The sequence below is a fragment of the Phalacrocorax aristotelis genome, chromosome 1 (genome assembly GCF_949628215.1).
Source record: "Phalacrocorax aristotelis chromosome 1, bGulAri2.1, whole genome shotgun sequence".
In the NCBI taxonomy this organism is placed as follows: domain Eukaryota; kingdom Metazoa; phylum Chordata; class Aves; order Suliformes; family Phalacrocoracidae; genus Phalacrocorax; species Phalacrocorax aristotelis.
In genome coordinates this window covers 117788990-117816072 of record NC_134276.1, presented here as the reverse complement: position 1 = coordinate 117816072, position 27083 = coordinate 117788990, and the positions used below count along the sequence as shown (strand labels likewise).

The 27083-nt window shown below is 46.9% G+C and overlaps 1 protein-coding gene across 1 annotated transcript in view; it reads right to left on the bottom strand.

Moving 5' to 3' along the window:
* The window catches only part of RCSD1 (RCSD domain containing 1), a 34537-nt gene that overhangs the window by 2439 nt on the left and 5015 nt on the right, over positions 1-27083 (bottom strand). Inside the window, exons 2-6 of the mRNA XM_075103098.1 lie at positions 7469-7576; positions 4878-4967; positions 3454-3525; positions 1917-2120; positions 402-1053 (exon numbers count right to left, since the gene is read on the bottom strand). Of these exons, the coding sequence (XP_074959199.1) occupies positions 415-1053; positions 1917-2120; positions 3454-3525; positions 4878-4967; positions 7469-7576 (1113 nt within the window). The 3' untranslated portion in view covers positions 402-414. The remainder of the gene's footprint in view (positions 1-401; positions 1054-1916; positions 2121-3453; positions 3526-4877; positions 4968-7468; positions 7577-27083) is intronic.

Sequence of the window (27083 nt, the reverse complement as noted above, 5' to 3'; positions counted from 1 at the left end):
TAGGTACACATGTGTATATACATGTGCGTATTTATATGTATGGAGGCATATTGAGATAGTATACACATGGTTACTACTGGGGAAAAGTGCTTTTCACTGTAAGCACTTTCAAATTGCTTTCCAGACAGCAACTGAGCAGAGTGCCTGGTGAGCAGAGCCCCTCCATTTACTGAATCCAGAATTGGCTTTGCTTCTTCTCCATCCTCTCTCTCGGTAACACCACCCAGGAGGGCTGGTTGTTTTAAATACCCTGCCTTGCAGCCTCTGCAGGCCTAAGGTTTGATATTTCTGAGGTGTGGGAGCAGCAAAAATGTTTGTGTGTTCTGTCATAGTTGCCATTTTCATTAATAAGCAACACCCTCTGGTATTTTAGGAGCCATCATCATGCTGACCTGTCTTACCTATGTGTCATGGTTACGCTGCACCCTGGTCCTGCGCAGCTGACGTTGAAGGCTCACTGGCAGTCTCTAAGCCCACTGTGTCCTGCAGCGGTTCAGGTGCCAGTGGTGTTTCTTCAGTGTTTGACGTTCTCCGTGCGTCTGTGCTCTCACTGGTCTCCTTTGCTTCAGCTTCAGCTTCAGCTTCTTCCTTCTCCTTGACCCCCTTTCCCTGTCCACAGGCACTGCCTTGCTGCTCTTCTCCCTGGGGAACCTTGCACACCTCCTCCTTGTTTCCAGAGGGAGGCTGGGGAGAGTCCTCCTCCCTTGGGGCACGACTACATGCTTCCTCCTCTTTTGTGTCCCCTGCGTTATTCTTGCAGGGAGTCATTTCCTCTGCCTGTTTTTCCGCTTTTTCTTCATCTTCTGATCTGCTGGATCCTCTCCTTGATGGGGGCTTCTCATCAGACCCTGTCTGTTTCTTTTGCACTTTGCTCCCTGTTTCTGCCTCCTCTGTCTTGGCCTTGGGCCCAAACACCTCATCCCCATCTTCCTTGGCACCATTTTCTGGAGAGGAGATGGTGACCCCTAAATCTTCCCCATCTCCGCAGTCAGACAGAGATCTTCGGAACTTCCTGGAGGGAGGCCTGCGCTTTATCGATCCCCGTGTCCGCACCTTGAAGGCAGGAAAAGCAGACATTGAAGCAGACAAAGAGAGCGGTACTGCAAAGCAGGAAAGCACAACAGAGGAAAATACTATGGGCAACTTGATTGCTGTGCTGGTGGCCTCACTTTTCCTGGTCTGCTACTGCAAGGTAGGGAGACAAGGGCTCCTACCCCTGAGGAACTACTTTAGAGGACAAGCAGCTCCCTAATATATGCCTCCATTCTTTCTGTAAAACTGGTACTGGAGGTCATTGTCCCATTTTAAACTGTGGTTCCTTGTCCAAGGTGGACCCTAAACCCAGGGACGCTGCATTCATTATGCAAATGCTGCTGACTTTGGATGTCTCAGCGTTTTCTACTCGTGGAAGTTCGGTGATTGAGGAAGGAGTCTGCCCTCCAGTTGATGGTGGTGAATGCAGGTTACAGCTCCCCAATTAAGTGCTGTGCACTCTGTGGGACAGCTGGCAAACCATCATACTCTACGTGGCTCGCTAAACAGCACCTCAGCCACCTTTGATGTTTGCTGGCATGTGGCACCACCTCCTCGCAGCACTCCCTGCCCACGTACCAGCCACCCTCTTACTGCTGAGCTGAAGTGACTTGAGTCCTGCCACTTCACCCATTCCCTTTACCCATTCGGCCAGGAAGGCTGCTGGAGCTACTCAACCATGAAGCTCCATGTGCAGGCAGGCAAAGAGGAGACTCCACAGAGCTACTTTGAAAGACTGTTTCAAACCCAGTGCATAGGCCTCCTCCCTTGGCTACAAATGCATGCTGTTGTGGCAGGACTGCGGGCTACGGCTTCCTCTTCATTCCCAAGTGATAAGCAAGCCTTATCATGCTGTTATGAACAAATCCTAGCACATACTCTACCTTATTATAGAATTGCAGCTGAGTGCCTTCCGGGGGTTGATCAAAGCTGACAGGCATCTCATTCACTTCGCTGGTCTGGGACTGAATCCCTGGGCTGCTGGGTGTTGAGGGAGGGGTGGTGAATGGAGAAACAAGGGCTTTCAGACCAGGGCTTTTGGGAGATGCTCCCGGCAGTAGAGAAGCTGGAGCAAAAGCCAGATTGGCCTGTAAAGAAAAATGCATGTCACGGCCATTCATGAAATCGGCATGTACTACGTGCAGTAACCACACGGAGGAACCCTTGCTCTTGCCACGGGAGCTGCCACATCTCTCAGTTGTCACAACCCACATACGTTCTGGTTATGGGTCTCTCCTGGTGACACTGTCAACAAACAAGTCCGGGCAGAGAAGTTATGACTGGACATTTGCCCTTCCCCAGCAGCTGGATGTCAGGACGTGTCCTTTTGTCATCCTGAGGCCTTTTGGGATTTTCCAGTGACCCAGCCAAGCCAGCACAGTCTACAGTAGCTGAGCAGGGAGAAAGTCTGAACAAGCAGCCGGCAATCACTTTGCGATTGAAACCATCCCTGTGTGTGCCCAAGCAGACCTTGCATTTTCAAGGCTGGTCTGCAGGTCTTCTGAATGATCTGTGCAGTTGTGAGGCGTAAGAAGAGCATGGAAAGAAGCAAGCTTGTGATTAACCACGGCAAAACACTTCCTTCTGGCCTGTCACTGAGAAGCTGTCATAGGCAAATGTCCTTGGGTGCATTAAGAGGGACAGTGCTATGAATAGGCTTACGTTGTGTCAGGGCAGCCAGGAGGCACTGAGCTCTGGAGTCGCACGTGCTGCCAGGAGAGGCAGCTGGCAGCGGCAGGGCACTATGTCTACGGGCTGTCGAGTGCTGAGCTGCACTCAGCGGCATGAATCAGGCACCGCAGAGAGACACAAAAAGGGCAAGAAGCACTGGGTGTGTTTGTGCGTAACTGGGGTAGTCGACGCAAGGGAAGCGCAGAGCCTCTAGGTACGCGTGAGGGAGTGCCAGAGCCTAAGCGCGCTCCCCACCGCCAGGAGCTGCCTGTGCTCACAGCCAGCTCCCTGATAGGGTGCAAGTGACTCACTTTGATTTAGACTGCTGCAAAGAAAGAGCTGGAAGAAGTCTCAGCCAGGGTTTCCCTCACTCTCTCATGAGCTCCATTTAAACTGAGGCTCCTGCCCCTGCTCCCTACCTAAGCTGTGCTGCTGCCATGCCTGTGCCCAGCCATGTATCCCGCAAATCCAAATGATCTTGACCCATACACTGACCTGCCTGTGGATGTGCCTGAGGATTGCTGGCTGTTTCTGAGGCTGGTTACCATTACCAGACCTGCTCTGCCTCCCTTGTTTGTGTATTGTGGGACTGGGCCCTCGTCGGTGAGGCCACTGGCATGCTTACCTAGCTGTCACCCTTGGCTCCTGGATCGCCTTCTCCTGTGGCTGCTCCGCAAGAGAAGTAGCTATGACAAATGCCGATCAGTTTTACCTTGCTGGGGCAGCCATGTGGGCTCTTCCAGGACCTACCTGCAGCTTTTCGATCATTGGAGAGCTTTTCACCTTGACCTTGGGAATGGGGCAAGCATTTGGAGACCGCTTCTGCAAAACAAAATGAAAGATGAAAAAGTCACAGTAAAGTAGGTGGAAAAGAGGAAATACAATAAAGGCAGAAAACTTGGAAGAGGTAAGCAGAAAGTGCTAGAGGGGGAAAAATGAAGCCTTATACAGCATTTTCACACAAAAGTTTGCCTTCTTCATTCCTGACCCTGCTCCCCTTTTGTTATCTAGCCATCCTAGGGCTCTGCATACATGTTTCCTTTCTCTGGGAGAAAAGGTGATTGGCTGCTTTCTGGTTGGAAGTATCTGACTTAGGTGATGTGTAATGGGTCTGTTTGTACATGGCCTTCACTAAGGTATCTAACATATGACACAGTTTCCCCTGGTATTATTTCAGGACCAGACAGATTAAAATTCGACCTCTTAAAGGGTACAAGCCTTAATGTTGTCAAACACTGTGAACTTTTTGTGATGGGAAAGACTTTCTGCTACCACTTGACTAACTGAGTTAAAGGGTAACCAATTAGTATGGGCAGGAAAAGCCTAAGTGGCTGGAAAGGTAGAGCTATGAAGGATTGAAAACAGTTTGAGAAAGGGAGGGCATTGCTTTGAGAAGGGGCATATTGCTTTTTTTCTGGTCCAAAGGAAAAGGAAGGAACCTAAGATTTTAAAGCTTGTCCTTCTTAGGTATGGAGGCAGCAACAGCCTGTAGCTGTCAGAAAAGAAGGACAAAGACCCACCCCCTTGTTAAGGGCAGGTGATAAAGTGAAATTTGGTGGGTAGATCTTATACCCTGAAATACAGAAGGGCAGAAGTGACTGGGAGGGGCCTGAGCATAAACTTCAGTGAGTAGCAGCCAGCTTACTGGGACCTGCTCATTCAAGAGCGCTGTATGGAGGACACCTCAAGACAATATTCTGTGGGTATTGCTGACAAAACCCCTCCTCACTTTGGTTTACTTATGCCCTTTTTGTGAAGAAGGAAAAATCTCCAGAGCAGAAGTATTATGCCATTATACTCAAACCTCTGGGGTTCATCTGAAGGCAACAAACAGCATGGATGCTCCCTGTGCTAAGTGCTGTTCAAGTCTAATAATTGCCAGCAGTTCCTGCTTTAAAATGCTTGAAAGGTGGTAACTGGGTGGATCCATCAGTGCTCTAAGGGTAGAAACAAAAGCAGTAGAAATGGGATGTGTATCCATGCTACAGGAGTAGCAAGTGGTGCGGAGTTGACTCTGAGTCAGTATGTGTGTGTAAGCAGGGGAAGGCTTCATGCTGCATGATTGACGTCTTTTGCTGCACAGCCTGATGTCTTTGCTACCTCCAACCTTGTGTCTCAGGAACAACAGGTTGCAGAGAGGAGAGACCTTGTCCCCATGTTAAATTGATACTTACTTGCTCACCATTGTCACTTGTCTCAGTTTTGTGGGAATACAATGGAAGGGAACATGGTGGTTTCCTCCGAGTTGGCTTATGTGGTGGTACCTAAGAGAAGAAAACAACCAAATCAGCAGTAGGAAACCCAGTTTTTTTTTAAAAGGAAGTGAAATTCAAGCACCAAAGGGCATGCTCTGTGAGTGACCAGCTTGGATGGTAAGGCTCAGCTTGCCTAAAGGAGTCATCCAAAGGCAGAAATTACCATATGGCCCTGTGGCCAGCATACCAGGTGTGCTTGTAGCATCTTGAGCACAATCCTAGTGTTGGAAAAGTAGTCTGTATCTTTTTCCGCAGCATGAACCACAACACTTCAGGATTTGTGCAAAGGACACTCTTCTAAGCTGTGGAGAGTGGAGAAGCCTTCCCAGAAGCTTCATCTTCAAAGCATCCTGCTGGAAACCCCCTCACACTGGAATAGCTTGTTATTGTTCTCTTTCCTGTCGTATTACCAGGATTTCCTTCTAATGAGTCTCAGCTGCCTACCTGGTTCGTGATTTTCCTATTTTGCATCTGATATATTTTAGGGGCAAAAAGGGGAATTCTGACTTTTTCAACATGCCCTACAGCCTCATTCATTTCTCTCTAAGGAAGAAGAGCAGCTTGCAGAGACAAATCCTCACCTGTAACCTTTAATTTGACCAAGAAACAGATTCTCCAGGGGAGAAGGAACAGGGCAACACAATGGCAGGGACACTGGTTCCTTCTGAATGTCCTTGGGCTCTCAGAAGTACGAGAGTGCTCATTAGGAAGAGACGCATAGCAGAACACCTATGGAGTTGCTCCTTCACAAGTGTTGCTCTAGTCTTGAAGCCAAGCTGCTTCTATTTTTGTGCCAGGTTTGTATTCTTCTGCCAAGCTGTTAACACACTTTTTATGTGTTAACAGATGAAATACTTGGATAATATTGTGGAGCTTGGATAATATCCACAATATCATGTTTGGATAATTTTGTTACCTTCTAACAGGCAGGCATGTAAAAAGTTGGATTATAGCATTTTTGCCCTCTGTAGAGTTGGCTGTCTTGGAGGACCCATAGACTTGATGTCACTTAACTTCTGGTGGTGCTGCACCCAGTCATGGCAATGCTGCGTCTCTGAGCAGCCAAGGGCAGCCCTGCCCTTATCCTTACGTCATCCTAGGAAGCAATAATATTACGTCTTACTGAAACCCCACCATTTTGCAACCATGAAATGCTCTGCTGTGCCACTGTTCCCTGACTGCTTGTTCCCCTTTGCTGGCATGGGTCGAGAAAGGGTTAAAGACCATCCACTCAGCCATTAATCTGAAGCCAACTTGAGAAAGCCAGTGGGGAAGTGACAGATGGCTTGGAGAGAAAAGACAGGAAACTTAGTCCTCCTCTGTCTCTGGAGAAAATGAGTTTCCCCGCACTGTGAGGCCCCTCCACACTGCCTTGGCTTGGGAGCAGCAGAGGTCTGCAGATAACACAAGAGAGGTCTGGGAACTTGCTGCCTTCTGAAGGGTGAGGGACTTAGTACAATTAAATCCCATACATTAAAAAGAGGAAATTACTTTTATGGGATGGATGGAGTGGTGCACTAGTGACTAGAGGGAAAAATAAAAGTGTTTGGGAAGAGATTGGCTGTTCTCATCCTGGGGCCTGGCTATAGGAGTGCTGACCTGTGATAGACAGTGGCGTGCCAGCCAACTGCATCCAGGCAAAAACAGGAGAGGTGACAGGGAGGATCCCCTTAGGCCCAGCCTGGGACATGCTGAAGTCAGCTGAGCAGCAGAAGAAACCAGTTCAGTTTTAAAGGGGCACCCACTGACTGAAGAAGGCCACCAGTAAACACATATGCTTCTAAAAAAGTACATAATAGTACAGGGGGCTCTCCTAAAATGTCAACATTGTCCATCCATAAACACTCTGTCTTTCTTCCTAAGAGAGGTATTCTAGTGTTTTGCTTCTGTGGTGAAAGACACCTTGTGAGGTAATGCTTGGCATAGTGGGCTTTCAATAAAATAACGTTTCAGAAGGATAGAGAGAGACACAGAGTCTGAAATGTCTTTGGGAAGAGGTAGCAAGGGCAAGTAAAGAGACATCTTTCTCTCTCAGACCTGTACAGAAATTACCTGGAGGAAACTTTTTCCTTTTGTGAACAAGGAGCTGGTGACCTTCCACTAGCTTCTACATTGTGTAATCTGCTGTTTGCTTTCTTTTACCATGGCTCAAGATTAGCAATTTCATTACTCATTGTTGCCCTCTGCCCACAGAAGCCAGCCCAGACAGTACATGCATCGCTCTCTGCTACTGTTAGGTATATATATGTACCCTACTAAGCTTTACAGTGTCTCAGTTACGGTGTCTAGTTGTCCTTTGTCCTGAGGTATGGGTCTACCAAAATACTCAGCCACAAGTCGGCATGAAAGACACTGTCATAGCTTACATTGCACTAGAAGACAAATCCTTTGCCAAGATTCAAAATCAAGGTGGGTTCATGCTTAGATCACTGATGCTCTAACTTCTGCAGGCAGAGGCAAGAGCCTCATTTCCCATTCAGTTACCTGCTGGTGGCTGCAGAGCTCCTTACCTCTTTTCCAGTGATATTGGCTGCTTGCTCTTTGAATTTCCCGGCTAGCTGAGCCACTGAGGGTGACGCCGACGTGTCCACCTCTGACTTGGTCTCTGCTGGCCTATTCTGACAAATCAGGAACAACAAGTTATGAGCAAAGGCTGGGAAAAGCAAGCAGGCCAGAGAGAAGCCCACATATATGTTATAAAGTTCAAGAGTAAGCAGGGACTTACAGAAGAGTTTCCCACATCTGGCATCAATCATCCTGTCTGAGAGCAAAAGGTTTGGGAAGACAGGACCCAGCAGCACTTTCAAATATCCAAGAAAACCAGCAATTTATGCAGAGTCTATCAATTCTAGGTGAAGAGCCTACACTCACTATTTTTCACAGGAAGCTAAGTATTTCAAGCCAAGTGTCCGTTCCCCATCTTTTCCTCACAGTGAGCAAATACAGCAGGGCAATAAAGGACATTCCCATACACCTTCTCAGCTCTCACATCCCTTTTTTACTGCCCTGGTCACTGGTACCCTCCCTGTTCCAGTGCTTATGCTGCGAGAAGCCATTCCCTGTCCTGCAGCAAGCCAGCATCTGCTTGGGGGTGTCCCTGTGCTGTTCTGCTTTTTTGGCAGTTAAATACTCGGGCAGATGGGGGGAAGGGAGGAAATACCAGGGCTGAGAGAAGCTTCCCCTCTCCTGGGTTGACAACAGGCTGAGAAGAGGGAGGCTTGTTGGTGACTGGATGATGTGGCTCTTCACACAGCACACAGCCCTGGTGTCATCCCACATTTGCCTTGTTTCCTTTGCTATGTGTGTATCAAGCAATATAAGTAGAAAGACTTGAAATCAAAGTTGATGAAAGGAAACCTTTGTTCTTCATCTCTAGTATCTGATGCCAGGGAAAACTGAACCAGAGGAACTGAGAAAAACTAACCAACAACCCTTGTTTTATTAGAGGCAGAGACCTCAAAACAGCAAAACAGGCTACAAACCATCAGCAAGGAACCTCACACCTCCACTCCCTGTACCGCCACCGCGAACACCAGCACCACACTTCTCACCCCTGTGCCTCAATACTCTTCTCACTCAGGAAGTTTCCCCAAAGGCCATTGCTAAAGGAATACATTTCTCTTTCTCCAAAGTCTCCAGCAGAGCCCTTCCTTCTCCCTTTAGGCAGCTCTGCCTGGGAGGGACCTGCTGTCTCATCAACACAACCACTCCTTCAGCTTTGCTGGAGGTGAAAGGCCCTCGAAACACCAATCTGGCCCACGTTTGGACCATTTCCTTTGGGACATCACACTTCAGGGGCTGGAGAAAGAGCTGTAGAAAGTTGAAATCATATTAGAGAAGGAATATCTTTAGGATCCTAGTTTCTAGATTAATAGCAAATCAGGGAGGTTACATTAAGGATCATCTCATCATCTGCAGCTTGGAGCACTTCCTAGACTGAAATACCTGGTAGAGAGCAGCATGGCTAAGGACTGTTTGCATTGTAGAAAAGGGTCTTTCCCTTTCTCAGACAGCTGTAAATAAATGCTCCCAATAAGTGCTGTCTTCTTTCTCACAGGCCCACAAGCCCCAGTAGATGTCTGCCATTTTCTCTTTCCAGGATCCTGACTACATCTCCCCCGGTAAACTTCCCGTACACTTTGGACCAGCTTTCCTGCATCCAGCCACAAAAGCCATATCAAGCTGCCTCCTCTCTCCTCTCAGTGAATGTCTAGCACTGTCCCCCCATCTTTTCAGCCTTCATTAGGGTAATTACAGGCAGGGGAAGTGGCAGATAGGGAAACAGAAGAAACAGTGAGGTAAGCAGATCAGTGGGGCAACCTGCTGCACATGAAAAATGATGGCTGGGCTAAGTGGGCAGGGGCAGCGGTTCCCAGCTGCAGGCTGGCTCCCTGCCGTGAAGGGAGGGCAGGCGGGAAAGAGGAGGGAGAAAAGAATGAACCTGGGGAAGGCAGGATGGACTGGGAGGCTTGGCTCAGCATACCAGCTCCCAGGATAACAGGGCATGGCAGAACAGACACCTGAACTGAGGAATCAGTGGATGCTGAGGAGCTGTGGGTGCTCAGTGCCTGTGGTGGAAGGGTTGCCTCCCTCATAGTCCCTTTTTCTGCAAAAGCTTCTTTCACAGCCCTTTGCCTTTACCCAGAAAAGACAGTGGACTTCCTCTTGGCCTCTTTGACCTCTTGTTTTGGGGTGATTGTGGTTTTTTCTTTCCCCCTTTTTTTTTAATTTTTTTGAGTTACAGTCTGAAAACACAGCTCCCTTTCTTCGCATTTGATCAAAGCTGTGAGGCTGGAATGATTCCATGCGTTTCTTGTTTTGCTGGTAGCAGGCATTGATTGCAACATGGCTCTCGCTGGCATGAAGCTCGCCGGCCAGGGCCCAGGAAGCAGTGAACATGCCATTCTAAGATTAGCACAAGTAGCCCATGGGTTGTGTCCTCCCGAAACTGCCAGCTGCAGACTCTCCGATTACACTTCGCGTTTTGCAACAGGAAAAGTCCTTTCTCAGATCCTTTCTGGCAATTACACTGCCATCCTCTATCCAGCTTTTTCTATGGCTTCTTTTTTTTTCCTCAAGCTGGTGTGCCAGGCTCCATGTCTTCTAGTCAAGGGAAAGCTCCTTACCTGGGCACTCAGATGCAAAAGGTTCCCTTCCTTGCACTGCAAGAAGCACGTCGTCCCCCTGGCTTCCAGGGGCTGGTTTGGCAGTCTCCCTCCCACTGGGAGGAAGGTGGGAAGCCTCACTTTCTCACCCTCACCCCAGAGCATGCACCAGCCCATAGCCTCTTCCATGGCTAAGACATGCACCTGCTCCTCTCACCCAAGGGCTCAGTGCTGTCTCCTGCCCCATGATATTAATCCAACCTCTTCCATTCCTATTCATTTTCCTGTCTTGGTGACATATCCCACCACTTTTATGAATGATGAAGAGGAGCAGCTCTGCTCTTTTTTTTGGCAAAAAAAAAGCTGTTAATTTTGCACTATTTGCAGCCAACTGCTGATTCTTTTTCTTTTCAGAAGAGAAGTGTGGTCAGCTTGTATGGGCTAAAAACAACACGCTAAGGTAAAAGACTTACTCCATCAGTAATTTCGTGGCTGCTACTCTGAGGACTTTTACTGTTCCATAAAAATAAGTGTCTAAGCATTGTATATTCTGAAAAATGTCAGACAGAGCAGCAAAACAGGAATTGAATTATACCATCAATGTAAGCATGGCACTGTCTGCAAAAGAGGAAGTGCAACTAGCAAGTTCTCTGTAAGGGGTTTCACTTTCTTCTTCCAAATAAATCTATAAAATTGAGTAAATTTGAAAATGGTTTTCAACCCCATCTTTCTTCATCTGTTTTTAAAACTGAACATGGTCCCTTTGGCAGCACTGGAGAAGAACAATCCCAACTTCACTGGTGATTTAATGTGCCAGAAGATGCAAGGGCTAGTGAGGCTGCCTGCTGTGGGAGTTACAATGTCTCACAGAGGGGGCCCCTCAAGACAGCAGCGCCATTACCTGGGTCGGTGATGTTTGGCAATTCTCCTGCTAGAGCCTGTAGACCTACTGTGGGCACCAGGTGAGAGAAGGTGTATACCAAAGGCCCACAGAAAAGAGGTGAAGAGATTGAAGGGTTTCTCTGTGCATCCTGTTTGGGTACTCACAAAGAGTTTTTCTTAATGATCATGGATTTAAGCTACAGGTGGGGACCGTCACTGCAGACAACAAGTTGCTTATGAAATAAAAATTGTAGAGTCATGCAGAAAACTGGGAAGCCAGAGGTGGCTTTGGGGATGAATTTGAATGTCCCGCTGGGACTGGTGCAAAACTGGGTCCAACAGCCCTCAGCTAGCAGTTTTGGTCATGACCCACTCCCTTGCAACTGAAAGTTATCATGACTCCATCTCATGGGATTGGTATCCCACCAGTTTTTTCACTGTCCGTAATATGCTACTGGGAATGCTAGTCTGAAAGGGTACCAGTGGGGGTCAGAAGCAGATACTGAAGGAGAAGTTCATGTTTGGATTTGTGCACCTGGTTTGGCTGATGAAAAGAGCAAAGGTCAATTAGCTGCCATACAGTGGAGTGTTTTGGCTTAAGTAGCACTTAAATACCAGCTGAATAACCACAGAGATTTGTACTGCCCTACTCTCCGTCCCTCCCCTATGAATCCTCTGACTTGTCTGCTTTTGCAGGTAGGATATTTTGGCTAGACAGAACACCTTTTATCTGAGGTGCAAGCACTTCACAGCACCTTGTAAGGCTGGAGTATTCAGCAGCTCTGAAATCGGTGGCAGTTACACAATTTTTGGTACTAGTCCTGTGCACTTTCCACCCCCGTTCTCAGGCAGCTGCATCTAGACGTGGTTTTGAGGCCGATCCCTGACCTCCACATCCCTCTCTTCCTTCTAAAGAGCTTTGCAGGAACGCTTCCCTGCAGCCCATTCTCACACCAGTCCATCATGCAGGCCACCTTCCCATACCCTGCGCTCGCACAAGCTCTGCAAATCTCCCCTGTGACTCTCACGGGGTTTTTTGTTGCTGCACGTATAATCTACCTCAGCAAGAGCAAATACAGGAAAAATAATGAAAAATATAGTGTTTCAGAGGCAGACACAATAAGGCATCTGAGGCTCAGGGCTAGTGTCCTGATTACACAAACAGGATCCAGAAATAGTGACCCTCAGCACCCAGCTCTCAGCACTGTGCCACAAGAAGGCAGTTGTCAGTATGCTAGATGAAAACAAGAGAGGGTCAGTGCTTTCGGGGTGCAGTTTTATAAGGTCCTGGTTTTGGCAGAAGGACAGCTTATGTTTCCAACTGTTCATTCTCCCTTGACCTTTCCTTCTCCCCTTCCTCCCTCCCTTGCACCAGTGTGAGTTTGTGGGCCTGGGCTGTAAACTAGATCACTGAAATGATCTGGGCTAAAAATACATCCCTTAACTCTTTACAGGGTTATTTTTAACCCAGATCATTTCAGCAATTGGGTTCACAGCACAGCCTGACAAGCGCTTGCACTGCTGTGGCGGGAGGGGGTGGAAGGGTGGCAGGAGCAGACTGCAGCACAGGGGTGAGGACTTCCCTTTAACTGCTCCAGCCAGAGGCTGAGGAAATTACATCCTTATGTGTCCTCCCGTTCAGAGGGCTGATAGGAGAGAAAAATCATATTTTGCATGCCTTCTGGCAAAGGCTGTTCTGGTCTGTGGCACTGGTATTTCACCTTGCAATCTGTTGCCTCCCACCTGAGACCCAGCTGAAAGCAGGCTGTGAACCCAGGGAGCGCCTGCGAGCCATCATTGGGAGCACATTAATGGCAGCTGAGTGATTCAGAAGTTTTGGTTAAGTGTCCACAAAAGCCCCACGAATACTGTGTCAGAGGTGTCCAGAAGCCCCACTTCAAACAGCAACAGCTGCACGGGTGGCTGGGGAGTGGGTTTTCCTTGCTGCATGGTGGAGGCAAAGCTCTACACCTGTAGGACCTGCTCAGCTAAGGAAGGGATGGGGAACCTATCTGTGGGGAGAGAACTACTTAAGTCAAAAAAAGCCATCATCATACTCTGCCTGGAGGCCAGCAAGAAACTCTGGGAAGTAGTGCTGTGGTTTACTTTGAAATTAAAATATCAGCCCTCACCAGGGCACTTGATTTCAGGAGGGAACAGACCCTCTTGCAGATCCCCTCTTCTCAGCCTGGCTCAGCCCTCTGAAGGTGAATGAAATGCTCTCTGTGCAAAGCCTTCCCAGATGCGACACCTACCCTTCGTGTTTTTCAGTAAGGTAGCTGCAGAATTTGAGGAGCCAGATAGTCCTTCTCTGCATGGGAAAGCTTATACCACATACAGTGGGGTAACTCTCTCAGCTTGCACAGGGAGCAGTACAGCCTTAATCTGACAGAGGTGCCTTTTTTCAGCGTAACCAAACTCGTTTGCAATCAGCTTGGCTGAAAAGAGCTGTCCTCAACCTTCTCAAGTGTCTGTTTCTGACACAGAAAGCAGCATTTTGGGAATGACATGTTAAGCTGTAGTGGGGAATGTGCCTCCTTGCAGGGCTCTCTGGGGGCTGGAGGGCAGTCAATGTCCCCTGTCCCTATGGTGAGGTGCTGTAGCCTCTCTCCTGAAAAGAGTCTCCTGCAGAGACAGGGTTTGATGAACTGGAGGTGTCCTACTTGCTTGCAGGTCAAGCAAGGGAGAAGTGATGACAGTACTAGCTCCTCTCATACTGCCCCACTGATTTGGGGTGACCATATCCATAGTCAAGAGGGAATCCCTTCTCCTTGCCCCATCTTCTGTTCAACTGCTGAGGCCAGCTGGAGGCAAAAGGTCGCTGAATATTCACATGGTACATCATCTAAGGTTCAGTTCCTGGCTATCTGGAGAGGAAATGAATTTATGCTCTGGAGAACACATCATGAATGTGGCTCATTACTTACAAAACACACCTGCATTTCAGACCAGTCCTACCTTTTTAAAGGCCACAATAATACTTAATAATGATGCAAAACATAGTAGTAATATGTCTGCATGAACTGAAGTAATAAAATCTTTTCCTTAGTTAGGACTATCTTTAGGACCTGTTCTAAAGGCAAGTGTCCAAAGAGGCCAATCTCCCAAACTATCCTTTTCTACATTTATTGTTCAAGAAATATAATCTAAAGAAAACTGGAATGGGTCCCTGAGTGTGGGTCTTAGCCTTAAAGCAGAGAATAGCTTAGAACGGGCAAGTTTAGGTTCACCTGGGCAAATCTACCACTCTTTTTGTCTTGTTCAATGGCAGGAAATAGGTAATTGAGTTTTCATTTTCAACCTCTTACAGACACCAGTTACTTTGGCTCTTGCATTTTATAAGTGCAGATAAGATTAGGTGGGTAGCTCATAAGAAACTCCTCTTTAAATTAACTAAAAAAAGGTCAGTAATAGTTTTTAATTAGGATTGGACCCAAGTTACCGGTGGAAAAATCTCTCTAATACGTTGTTTGTAGTTTCATTCAAAGCCATCTCTCTGCATGTGGCATTTAGATGGATCCCGGTTTGCACCCTCCTGCCAACGTAACCTGAACTTATTAATTTATCTGTGTCCATGTGAGTACATCAGTGGCATCAGGATCATATTGAAAGGGGAACATTGCTCCAACTGGGGAGGGAGAGGTAAGTTAGCAGGGTAGGTTTAAAACAAACTCCCCCAAGGGAGCAAACTGAAAGGCAAGAGGGTGGGAAAATACCTGAATCACAGCATGAGGAACTGGGCAGCGAAAATCAGGGGAGGCTGCTCCCCACAATCTGGGCCTGCTCATTCTCCTCGTGATCCATGAAAGCATCAGCACAGGCTGAGCACAGATTGCCCAGGAAGTGGGTGGGCTCACACTTGCCTTGGCCCCTTTTTTACATCCCTAGAAGGAAATCTCACGATGCTTGTTCCGAATGGAGCTCAGCAGCATGCTTGGCCCCTGGCTCAAGAAGCAATGCATCCCGAGATGTAAGCCCTGAATAAACAAACCTCGCCTTGCTACAGTGACCCCTCTCCTTCCCAGCAAAGCATCCTTCTTCCCATCTCTCTCTTTACCCTTCTTCACAAATCATTCTCACTGGAGACCTTCCAGCTCACTATTTCAGGAGGGATTTATGTGGTTTATTTATTCACTTGGCGTCTTATCTGGCAATGAAGCTGCGCCTTGTCTGGTTGTGGTAAATTTTAATTATTGGCAGAAGCCCCAGCTAGAAGTGGCTGCAGCTGTGGCTTTGTGATACCCTATAGACAGTCCTGTCCATCATTGTGTCAGCGTAGCCAGTAGCCCCCTGGGATGCAAGGCCAAGGCTCCTACCTGCATTTCCTACAATTCACTATAGAACAGGAGTGATAATGGCTGTGCTGTGCTCCACCAGAGCAAAACCTACCGTGCAAGACACTTCTGCACCTTCCTCTGGTGGGGCTAGGGCAGCTCCATTAACTTTGAGTATCAGAGCTTTATCGCAGTTACATTCGCTGGAGAGGACAGGACCAGAATACCTTGCAGATCTTTCAGGTGTATTTTAAAAGCTGGAGAAGAAGTAATATTTTTCTACTTCTCTCTTTCTGTTTTTTTCTTTGATCAATCTTTACCAGAAGCTGAACACCTCCATTTCACATCCCAGGTGAGAATTTTGTGAGCTTTAAGAACGGCAGTGTGCACAGGGTCCTCATCCTTTTCCTCCAAGCTGCCATCAGATGTCTGGGCAAAGAGGAATAACTGGCCTCAAACTATCATGGGTCCCCCCACTGCCAGGATGCAGGAATGAAACATAACAGAAAGCTGAGCAAAGAAAGTAAGATTTAGATTTGAAAGATTCAAAGAGAATTCTGGGGCTGATATCAGGACACACCATCTGGGTGTGAAAGAATATAAGGGTGTGCTGAGGTGTATAATGCTGATCCCAGCATGCTCTGCAAAACCCTTGGCTGTTGTTTACTGGGACTAGCATTTTAAAGGTTGTGCAAACAGGTTTCTAGTTTGACTTTCAGCAAAAGGAATTAGTGGTAAGCCCCTGGCTGTCTCAGGTGAGATCACGCACAACTGTGCAGAACTGTTGCACTTCCAAGATAAAGATTTTTCTATGTTAAGGTCAAGCCTCAGCCAGTGCGGAGTGGCCTCCATGTCTGGTTGACATCGTGTGCAACAGATTCAATCTTCAGTCTTGCAGCTCCAGGGAAAGCAATCTGCAGCCTGTGGGAATATATTGTGAATGCTGGAGTTTGGGCTCCAGATTTCTGAACACACTGTGAAAACAATGGGACCTCAGGTTAGGTTTGAGCTCCTGGGCCCCAAAGACGGGCTTAAGACTCCTCTGGCTCAGGCACACATCTCTTTGTATGTATCTCTATGTGGTTGTAGATTCTGGTTTCCTTCAGACAAGGGAGTACTCACTAATTAAGAAATGTCAAAAAAAAAAAAAGTGAAAAAATACTAGTCATGGAAGTTTTGGAGACAGGCAGGTGGAGGTAAGGACTCCTGATTACACATGCTACCTTCAAGGCAGTCGGTGTTGTTAGAGTCCAGTGACATCTAGCAGCCTTCTTCAGTTCTAGTCTTAACGGAAACAGGAGCTCTCTCAGCAGCCCTAACAAAGATTTGACTAGAACTACTGAAATGCAGGTTGCAGAAACACAGATGTCAGGTGTCCTTTTAAACTCTTTGTTCTTGTTATGTTTTCAGTGGAGAGCAAGCTTCTTGCCTGAGTGTAAATCACTGCCGGCCTGTCTCTTGAAGCCTGCGAATAAGTTACCCACAAAAGCAACTCTGCGAAGTACAACATCCCTCCTCAGCGTGGTACCCAGGTCAACACTTATCCCACCACAGATGAATGAACATAGGATGAATGTGTGTCTGAACTCAACTCCAAGGCTATTGCATAGCTATGATGAGGGTGATGAACAGGAAGGAGCTCTGGCTGTACCACAGGGCAGAATAGTATGAGGAATGCAGACTTCAAAGGAGGGTTGCATGTTTGTTTGCTTTTAGCAGAAAGGGCAGGAAAATCCTACTTTACATAAAATATGTAAAAATATGTAACATTTCCCTGTGTTTGGAAAGAGTTTGCTTTAGGGCAACATTTTTCTCAAGACTTGCAGTGGTCTGGTCTTGACTTTCTCCTTCTGAAAGTTCCCTTGTGAACTGCTGCTGCCTTGGCACTCGGGGTCAAGCAGTGCCCAAAGGGTAATGTGAGGATATTCTAGTTCAGCAATGATGACCAGCTTTCATCCAGAAGACAGTAAGCAGCTGCCAAATACAGTGCAGTAATTTCAAAACTAGAGAGACTCAGACCTGCCAAATTTAAAGGCTCACAGAAGCAAGATTCAGGTACTTGGTGGAGGTGGGAGATACCATCTAGCCAGAAACTAGTAAAGAAGCAAATGCTTTTCAAAGGAAGGGGCACTGTGTTGAATTTGTCCGCTGTACTGTAAATAAATGGTTCGTGTACTCCCCACCTTGCCTGCTAGAAGTAGCGGGGAAACTCCTGGTGGTTTTCCTTTTTTTTGGTGGTTTGAGCTACCCATGCCAATGTGTAAAAGGGCCTGGATAGTTAGCACAGTGGTTGGAGTGGGGCTTTTCTCAAGAAAGCATTGCTGCCTGTTAGGATCAGAAGCTTGCTCAGGGTCCTCCTCTGGTACTTCCCTCCAGGTAACCTCGGGACTGCCTAGGGCTCCTGAACGTCAAGGTAAATGGTCATCATGAGGAAAAGAACACGCTAATCATGCTGGGCAACAGGGAATTCTGCATGGTTGCCAGAGGTAGGTGGTGTGGTTCAAAAGCATTACAAGTGCAGGTGCATCTCCACTGTCACCAGTGATGCCGTGGCTGCCTCTGTCAGTAAAGCCGGCTGGTGCCGGGCAGGAGGAGACAGGCAACAGATAGCAGCCAGTGCCAGACATGCAGGCGAGGAGCTGCGTCTTTCACAACAGAATTATAGGAAACATCTGTAGACATCAGGAAATTAGAAATGGTGAATACACTATCTACTTCTGTTTCAGAGACTGAGTACAAAGAAAATAAAATGAGAAAACTGTCATTTTAACCTCCTCTCTGAGAAGACCCTCCCTTTGCTGTCAATGCATTTCTGCTACTAGAGTGGGCGCAACGCTAGTGTTATGTAGCATTGTTATTCATGATGGATGGTCAGTACCAATGACAGCTTTCTCCATATCTTCCAAAAAGCATCTCTTCTCAGCAGAGTAACTGCATGAAGTCTCAGTTTAACTTGATGAGGTGGGACTGCTGCTGCTTTCCTCACAGCCACCTGGACCCAAAGTAGAGAAAGCAGTCTTCTGTTTGCCTCAGTAGAGTTTGTTAATAACATGTCCTAACATCAACACTCTGGGCTGGAAAGGCCCTTATATAGGAAGGGTATTCCAGCCACCTCACACTAATCTTTGGCTGGTGGTATAAATTTTTGAAGCTGGATTTATGGCAAGTTGTTCTTTTCTTTGTGCCATGGTATGTAGTGCTCAGGAGTGCCTGGCCTGTGCTTGCTAAGCACTGCCTAGTGAGATTAGAAAAACCAGCAAATATCACTGTGAAAGATACAAGTGAGATCTTGGGTCTCCCTTGTAGTAATGACAATATTTGGCCACTGCCTGGTGTGTTCATGTTCCCAACACTGCAGTGGTCAATTCATTACAGCAGCATTACCTCAAACCTTCACAGTTAGGAGCCTCTGCTGAGAGGGTAATGGATGGGCTTGTGCATTTTAATGCCTATGTAGGCACTGCTGCATACCCCACAAAACTGGTCCTGAGGGAAGCCAGGGTTTTATCTGTCAGGAGAGTACTCAGATCACCAGGCAGCTGCGTGAGCTCCTCTTTGCCCCAGGGAACCTTGGATTCTTTGCCACGTGTTGGCATGGCTTTAACAGGAAGGCTGGCAAGTGCTCGCCCTAGCCTTGTCCTAAGCACAGGATTAAAAATCATGTCTTGCTAGACAGACCAAAGAGTTTGAAGCCCATGTCCCCCGAGAACACAACGGAGCCCAGACCATCCACTTCCTGAGCAAGTGTCTTATTGTGTCTGCCAAAGGCTGCTAAGAATGGTTTGATCAAGTGCCATCATTACCAAAAGAGGCAGCAAACTGCAGCACCTGGTCTCTGCCAGGCAGCATGCCTGTGCAGGGGCAGCACGTATGTAACCTCAGCCCGTCCCCTATGGAGACATGAGCAGCTCTTGGCTCTGCTGTGCCCTGTGCAGCATAAGGGGTCTGGCTGTTCAGCCACGACTTGCTGCTCAGGGTGGCAGACCATTTAAAATGTAAATCAGTTATTTTGTGTGTATGTATGGTGTTTTGGGAGTCTTTGAGGTGATTGCAGAAACCTCCAGCAACACATGGGTGTCACTGTTTCCTTTTCTGCGAGAAGTGCTTTTTATGAGATGCCTGGTCCTGTTTGCTTGTGTTCACCGTGCTCAAAGTACTGTCCCGGGGAGAGGAGTGGAGAGGAGAGATGAGGATGTGAGCAGGGGGAACATAACAGGGAAATGCCTAATTTCTAATGCTGGCTTGGTCTGGGCAGCAGACCACTCATGGACAGGTCAGACGGGGCAACCCCAGTTTTGTGCAGAGGCAGCATTCTGGGCACTGGTTGAATTTTAATGTCAAGCAGGCGGATGCCTAGTGAACCAGCAGAGTCAGGCGATGGTTGCAATGGGGTTTTCCAGGCTGAAGATGTGGATTGCAGTGTTTCATTTCTGCATTAGTCCTGTAGTTGACCTAGGACACAATAACTTGCCCTCAGCTACTTAAAATCCAGGACAGACTTTTAGTCCAGGGCTTCATAAGCTCCGCCTTGACACTTGGTCCTCTGTGGCACACTGGTTCTCCACAACACGTGTCTGAGGATAGCTACACTGTGATGCAGAGCAGCCCAAGGAAACCTATAGTAAGAGGTCTGAGCCCCACAGTCACAGAGTGTTGCACAACTTCTCATGATGGCATCAGACTGGATGCACTTGCTTGGTGCTGTGCTCACACCAAAGGGATCATCGGCCCAGTCACAGCTCTGCATGAATGTGCACCCACACCAGGTATCTGCACTTCACCTCTGTATCCGTGAGCAGTAGCCATCTGGATTTTGTGTGCTACAGGGTACTTTGGGCACATATTAACTGAGATGACCTGTTGCCACAAAACTCTTCCTAAGGAAGTCCTAAGGAAGTGCAGCATCCTGGAAGGACAGATCCCCTCCAAGTGAACTCTCTTTTTAATGGCGTTTCAGTCTGGTTTCTAAAGATTTTTTTAAAAATTTATAATATCCAGCATGATTGTAAGGGTGTCTTAAAGACACTTTGCTAGCGAGGCAACAGATTTCATATTTCAGTCACATGTGTCCTCTGTTTGTTCAGCTTACCCTTCCTGCCTGCAGCTGCGGGGCTCTACCCTAACAATTGTCTGTGCACAGTAACCTGCGTAGGCTCAGCAAGCAGAGTCAGATGGCGGCTTCCCTAGACCACTAAGTCAACAATATAAGAGGAAGGAGAAGCTCAAAGATGTTCAAAGTAGTAACAATAAAACATCTGAAATGAACTTTAATGCTAGAAGACAGACTATTCAAGAGGAAAGGTCCAAAAGATACCTAAAGGGCAAGGTGACTCCTATTGCAGTGAGAAGACAAGAGGCTGGGAGGACAGGTAGGAAGGTGAAATAAAAGGCCGTTAAGTGCCAGTGAGACCTGAGGCTATGGGGGGAAGAAGCTGTGCCACATACAGTAAGAAGAGATTGTGATCATCTTGATCACTAGGTTTTTAAGATACATGACAACATTTGCTTGCAGACAGTGAAGAGGAAATGGTGAGAGGGCTAAGTGGAGAGGCAAAAATCTGTTTTGCTAACCAGGCCAGTTCCCTACAGACAGGGCGACTGGTCTGGCTGAGAGAGCAGGGAAAAGAGATAAGCCTCATTAAGGAGTCCAATCAATTCAAGGAGAAACTGCCTCGGCCTTTCCTGTAAAAGGGCCATGCGTGTGTAATTGCCTCATTACAAGCCCGACACAGCTGCTTGCAGGCAGGCCAAACAGCCAACATGGAAATAATTTCAGGCAGCAGGAAAAGGCTTGTGGATAAAGTCGGTATTTGGCTGAATGCGGTCATATCCAGCCACACAAGTGGACAACTAATGAAAGGCACAGAGGCTGTGCCCACACAAGCAGTATGGCAGCCTTTCTCTGGAGCAGCTCCTTGCAAAAGGGGTTTTCCTGTCACCTGAAACAGCACCGACTTCAAAAACTCGTCCATGCTGGGTTTTAAGCCCAGCCATACCATGCGAGGTTCTCCCTTCTGAGTCTTTGAGGTGCATTAGTGTATCCATTCAGGACTTTGCTGTGATGAGGGCAAGATGTGCCTTTTTAAAGGAGGCTGAGATATTTAAGATGCTACAGCTTCAAGGGAAAAAAAACCTAAATACAGCGAGATTCAAAAACTGGTAGTTCGCTATGTGGCTACTGTACATGGTGATGTATTTCAAACCATCTAACTACTACCCAGCTACCCAGCAGTACACTGCAAAGTAGAGCGGAGCCATCAGTTATCTCAAGCACTGAGATATAAGGACACGACTAGTTTAACAAAGATCTCTGCCGTTACTAAGTCTGACTACACTAGAAGACTAGATTAATACATCCCCTCCCTTCATAAAGTCCTGGGAACTTAGTGTCCTGCTATTTCCTTTGAGTTAATATGTCTGTTTTAAAAATAGTGGCTGTATTTATCTGGAACAAATAGTTTCAAAAAATAACTTTTTTTTGCTCGTTATAATGAGCATTCAGCCTTAAAAAACAATGCTGACGTTGCAGAGCTCTTCCCTCGCTCCAGGTGAACACCAGTGACACATCTGCAGTCTTTTTCCATCAAGTTTACAATAACTCTAAGTGTTTTTGGGGAAATACTTTGTGCCTCTAAAATATGAGTGCTGCCAGTGAGCCAGAATCCTGCAGCAGATATACTGAGCGATCCTGTTAATCAAGGTTATGAAAATTTGGGTTGGGATGCTGAAGACAAGGTCCCTTACTCTCAAATGTCCCATGAATACAGCCCTCAGCTCCTTGCTCAAAGGTCACGATGAAGGAGGCTAATGGACATTAACTTGGCAGCAGGATTTCAGTGTCATCTGAGAGCCAATGCACCACTTTCCTAAATAATTTAAGATCCCCACTCTCTTTCAAGCATTACCACTTTTCATTTCTCCAGACTTAAATTAGATGAACACCTACACAGCTTTCAACTTAGTTCAGGGAGACCTCTGGCTCTTCTGGTGTGTCAGGCAGGATATATAGCCCTGTCATTAACTCCTCCTCTCCATCTGATGGGAGCCCTCTAGCAACAAATGCTGTCTGAAAACTTGGTTGATACAACCAGACGTGAGCTACTGCAGACATCTAAAATACAGATAATAACCGTGAAAGGCATGTGGGGGGAAAAAGGGGGTTATTTCTCAGAAATTATCCATTGAATAGGTAAGTTGATGAGGTTGTATTGTTTTAGGAATCCACAAACACTCCAGATGTGGAATAGCTCCTTTGGAGCCAAGAGCTGATCTCTACCGCTGGTAAAGTGATGCTGATGTCTTAATCTACAGCTGACAACAGCTGTTACCAAGACGGCAGTAGGGCTGGACTGGAGTGTATTGCTTCCCATGTATCTTTAGCAGCTTGTACAACCAGTATCTGGGATTTGTCCTTGAGATACTCACACTACTAGCAAATGCTTCCACGGATGGAGGGGTGAGATGGTAGTTCTGAAGGAAAGCAGTGATGGCCACCATAAGAGGTAGCTGCTTTCCTAGTCCGTTGTTTGCACCAGCTCTTGTAGAGAGCTCCATTCCTGGCCGGGGTTTTCCCCAGGATCCTTCTCAGCTTCCCAGTGTTTCCCCTCTCCGACATCTGTTTTTCTTAATGGTCTGGGAACTGTACACAACCTGTCAACTTTCCCCAAATTAATTGGTGCCTCTCTGTGTCTACTTCCAGGCCTTGTTCTGGGGAGCTCTTGCTGCTCTAGAAGGATGAGGGGTGAGCTAACAGAGGAACAACTGGCAAATCCTCCCAGGCTGCCTGCAGGGAGAGAGGAAATAATGCAGTCTGGGGGACAAGTGCACCCCATCTGATGACAGCCCAGATTCCTCGACTAAGGCACAGGGGAAAGAGATGGCCAGGAAGGCTGGGCATGTGTGTGTACTACTTGAGAGTGGGCAATAAAATGCATGAAACATGGTTATCTGATACAGGCCTCTGAACAGCTTTCTGTTAGTTAAAATGTGCCTTGCAGAAAATCATTATTTTAAACCACCCGAATAATAGTGTTGCTTTTAGCAACTTGCATAGCCCTGCAGCTGCAGACACGATGTGAGGCTGCACCTTGCTCTCACCCACAGACACAAAGAGGCTTGGGCAGCTGCTCTGAAGGAAATGAGTTGAGTGAATGGAACGGCCCCTGCAGTAGGAAAGGTCTCAGCCCGATGAATCACCTTTCAACTGCTATTCAGTTTAGCTTGTCTCTTGCTTGCCTCATCTGGGGTGAAGAAAAAAGCCTTGCTTTTAGCAGAGGTCTGAAATAAGACGAACTTCAGCAGGAGGAGGCTTAGATGCAAGATGCTTTGGGTGGGATGAGGAAGGGACTACTTTTGGACTGGCAGAATGGTTAAAGAGGATGAACTTTAAGCAGGTGCATGTGCACTCTGCATTAATTATCTAATCTGAAGCTATTCAGAACATCAAATTAGAAACTGAAGTCACCAAACTGTCAAAAAAGTGACACAGAGAATGTAAGAAGCAGGGACAAATCAAAATACTTCAGTTAAATACTTTAAGCAGACTGTGATACCTCCCCATTTAAACTCAACACTAGAGACAGTCTAGCTGTAGCAGCACAGGGAGTGAACTTCTCTTCATTTATCATGCTGGGAACAGAAAATCAGAAGGGTAAATGAGCCTGCACAGAGCTCCCAACTGCTGCAACTTCCAGGACTCATCAGTTAGGACTGTGCTATCTTTGTAACACATTGCTATTAAATTAGGTCGACACTGGATACAGGCAGGTCAGAGAAGGAGGTTCATATTTATCTGAGCCAGGAATTTAGGCGAAAAAGATATGCAGATATGGAGCCGAGGAAAGTGATAGTAAGCAGGCAGCTAGCAGCCAGCTTGAGGTGTGAATGCTAAGCTATATCCACAGTGACGTCTTTTTAGCTGGACTGTGGAAGGCTTAGTGGCCCCAGCAGCACTGAGGATCTGGGTTGTCGAGGCTGCTTTTTCAGCAGCTGCCCTCCGTTTGGCTCCGTCCCGAGTCTGCAGTTTGAGAGACCCCTGAAAGCTAGGCCCTACACTGGGCAAACAAATCCAGGCAGCTGTAATTTGCAGTTATGTTTGAAAATGCCTGCCTGAATTTTCAGCCCAGTCTGGATCATTAAGAATTCAGTGATTTCCATAGGTAAATGACTCTGCTATATACCCTAAGAAAAACGCACACAAGTAATTCTTGAGCTGCAGCTGAGCCTTTGACATGGATTTTTTCTGTGATCTGAGAAAGATATTTGTCTCTATTTCTGAGATAAGCTTCTTATAAAATTCTCCCAACAACTCTGTAAAGGAGAAACCCAATGTTTGCAAGAGCTTTGAAGTACCCTACCCACTTCAGCGCTCTATTTCTTTTTCCTGATGGCTGATTGAAACTCTTACATGTTCTTTCTGTGGCAAGAAGAGGGACTAAGTTCCTTCAACCTCAGGCACAGTTTCTCCAGGTTACATCTGGGCCACCGGAACCAGGTGTACAGGAAGTGTGGGCTCAGTGCCTGCATGCCACTTGCTTAGTGAGTAAATCGGCACTAGGAGGCTCGAGGCTCTGGCCAGCATGTCACTGAATTAATGGACCTTAAAATGAAAGGTGTTGAAAAGAAAAATTATATTCAGCTTAGAAGAGAATGATCCAGCAATTTTTGAGTTGCAGAGCAGAGGCAGAAGAAATAAAGTATGACATTTTCATTACTTGATAGCTTTTCTTTCCCACAGGCTACAAAAAGAAAGGGCTTCCAGCTCTGGCCTTTGAGAATCTACAGACTAAACTGGTGCCCGTTACAAAGGCTCAGAGAGCTGCTATAGATGATACAGGCTTCAGTTTGCTGGATCAGAGGTGAAGCTGCTGCAGAGGAGGGACCCTCTAAGACTGGACCTGAAGCATCAAGATTCCTGATCAAAGCCCTGTGGGGCCTGGCATGGAGAGTGTCGCTGTTGGGTCACCCACATCAGGTGCTTGAGGTCAGAACTGGAGTCGTTTGAGATGCCAGTGCCAAGGACAGGGGGCTGGGCTGGGAGGGTAGAGCTGAGAAAGGGGAGTCCTGTGCTCAGTGCATCCAAAGTGCAAGAGGAGAAGGGCCAAGAAGAAATTCCTTGGTGGCTGTGGGCAAAGGCTTCTTAATCTGTATGGAGCAGGACTTGATATTACACGAGATTAGAAGTCCTCATATGAGTGAAAAAAGCAGGTTTGCATTGAGGTGGGAGATGAAAGAGATGGTGCTAAGACTCTTTTCTTTCTGTATGGGTGACCTGTCTGACTTGTTACCTTTATGTCTCCTGTCACCTCATGCTCCAGTGTACTCAGCAATCCACCCCTTGCCTTCCACTCTCTTCTCTTTAGACACCTGCAGTCTAGAGGAATGGTGTGCATGCCTGTACGTGTTTGCATGGGCAGCCCCTCTGTCTCTAACTGGGAATGAATACCTTGAAACTGGGAATGAAAACTCTGGGTTTTCATGGAGGGACAGTGTGCACAGCTCTGTGCACTTTGTAAAGACTAAGTGGGAAACCAGATTATACTGTGCACATTTCACAAGTGAAACACATGATTGCCACAGGGTCCAAGGGGTGAAGTTCCTAGGAAACCTGGCACACAAGCTCAAGTGTGCATATATGAAAAGGGAGGAATAAAGCGGACCTGTTTCATCTGAACTTACATCAGGGAACATGGTACTCAGCAGAAAGGTATTTCAAGACGATTGACTTGAATAACCCATGACTGCTGTCACAGTACACAGTTTTAAAGGATAAAGAAACCCATTCTTAAAATGGGAAGAAAGAATAGAAAAAAAATTGGTTTTGTGTTTTACACAGGCAATAAAAGAACAGTTCCCAGACTCTTGCAGATATGAAGCCAGTTTATTTTTACTTAAGTTTCCCAGAGGCAGTAGTTTGCAGGGCTTGAACAATGTGGTGTAGCAGGAAGGAATCATAAATGCTTTTGGGGCCTGATGCTGAATAACCACTAGCTTCTGCTAGCAGCTCCATATGTGGGAGGAGTGCAGAAACACTATGGTCCTGCCTCTCTGGTGGCCCCGTCAATACCATTGCTTGAATGCAACAGAAGATCACTCTTGCCATTATCTTTCCAATGCTCTGCCCAGTCTATTTTTGAATCTCTCACAGGAAAAATGTTTCCACTACATTTGGTTTCCAGTACACTGTTCCAGACCCTGCCAGACCTCACTGCTAGAAGTCTTTCCTGCTATTTGGTGAGATATACTTCTTCCCTTTAATTGGATCCCATTATTCCTAGGTGCACTGCTTTTATGATACACTAATTCTGTTTCCTTTATGTTAGAAGTTTTAGACTACTGTCCTCTGCCTCGCTGCAAAGCCACACTGACTTGTTAAACTCCATTCTTCTGAGTCAGCTTTCCCTCTCCTTCACATTTTTGTGTCTTTCTCTGAACAACAAGTCGTTGGTCTGCATCCTTTAGATAGCAAGGCTTCCCAAACGGCATGTGTTAATTCTCTGTGCTTGAAAAGCAGTGATCTATGTGAACAATATATTTCTTGCCTAAGAAGAAGCATGTAGCTTGGTTCAGTGATAGAGCATGAGGGAAAGGTATTATATTTTGTGAAGTACTTCAAGATGCTCAGAAAAGCACCACTGCATGCTGTAGCTACCAACCTGTGCAAAGGCACAATTTGAGCTGCCGTCTGATCATGCTGAGAGCATGCACTTGAGAAGCCTGAGATGAACAGTGGCTTTGTTGAAGCTGGCAGTGGTAAATCAATATCCTTTGCAGATTGGCCACTAGTCTTTCATGCTGACCAAAACACTGTGTGCATCTCGTTACAAAGGGTAAACAGGTCTATTTGCATGAGGATACCTGTATGC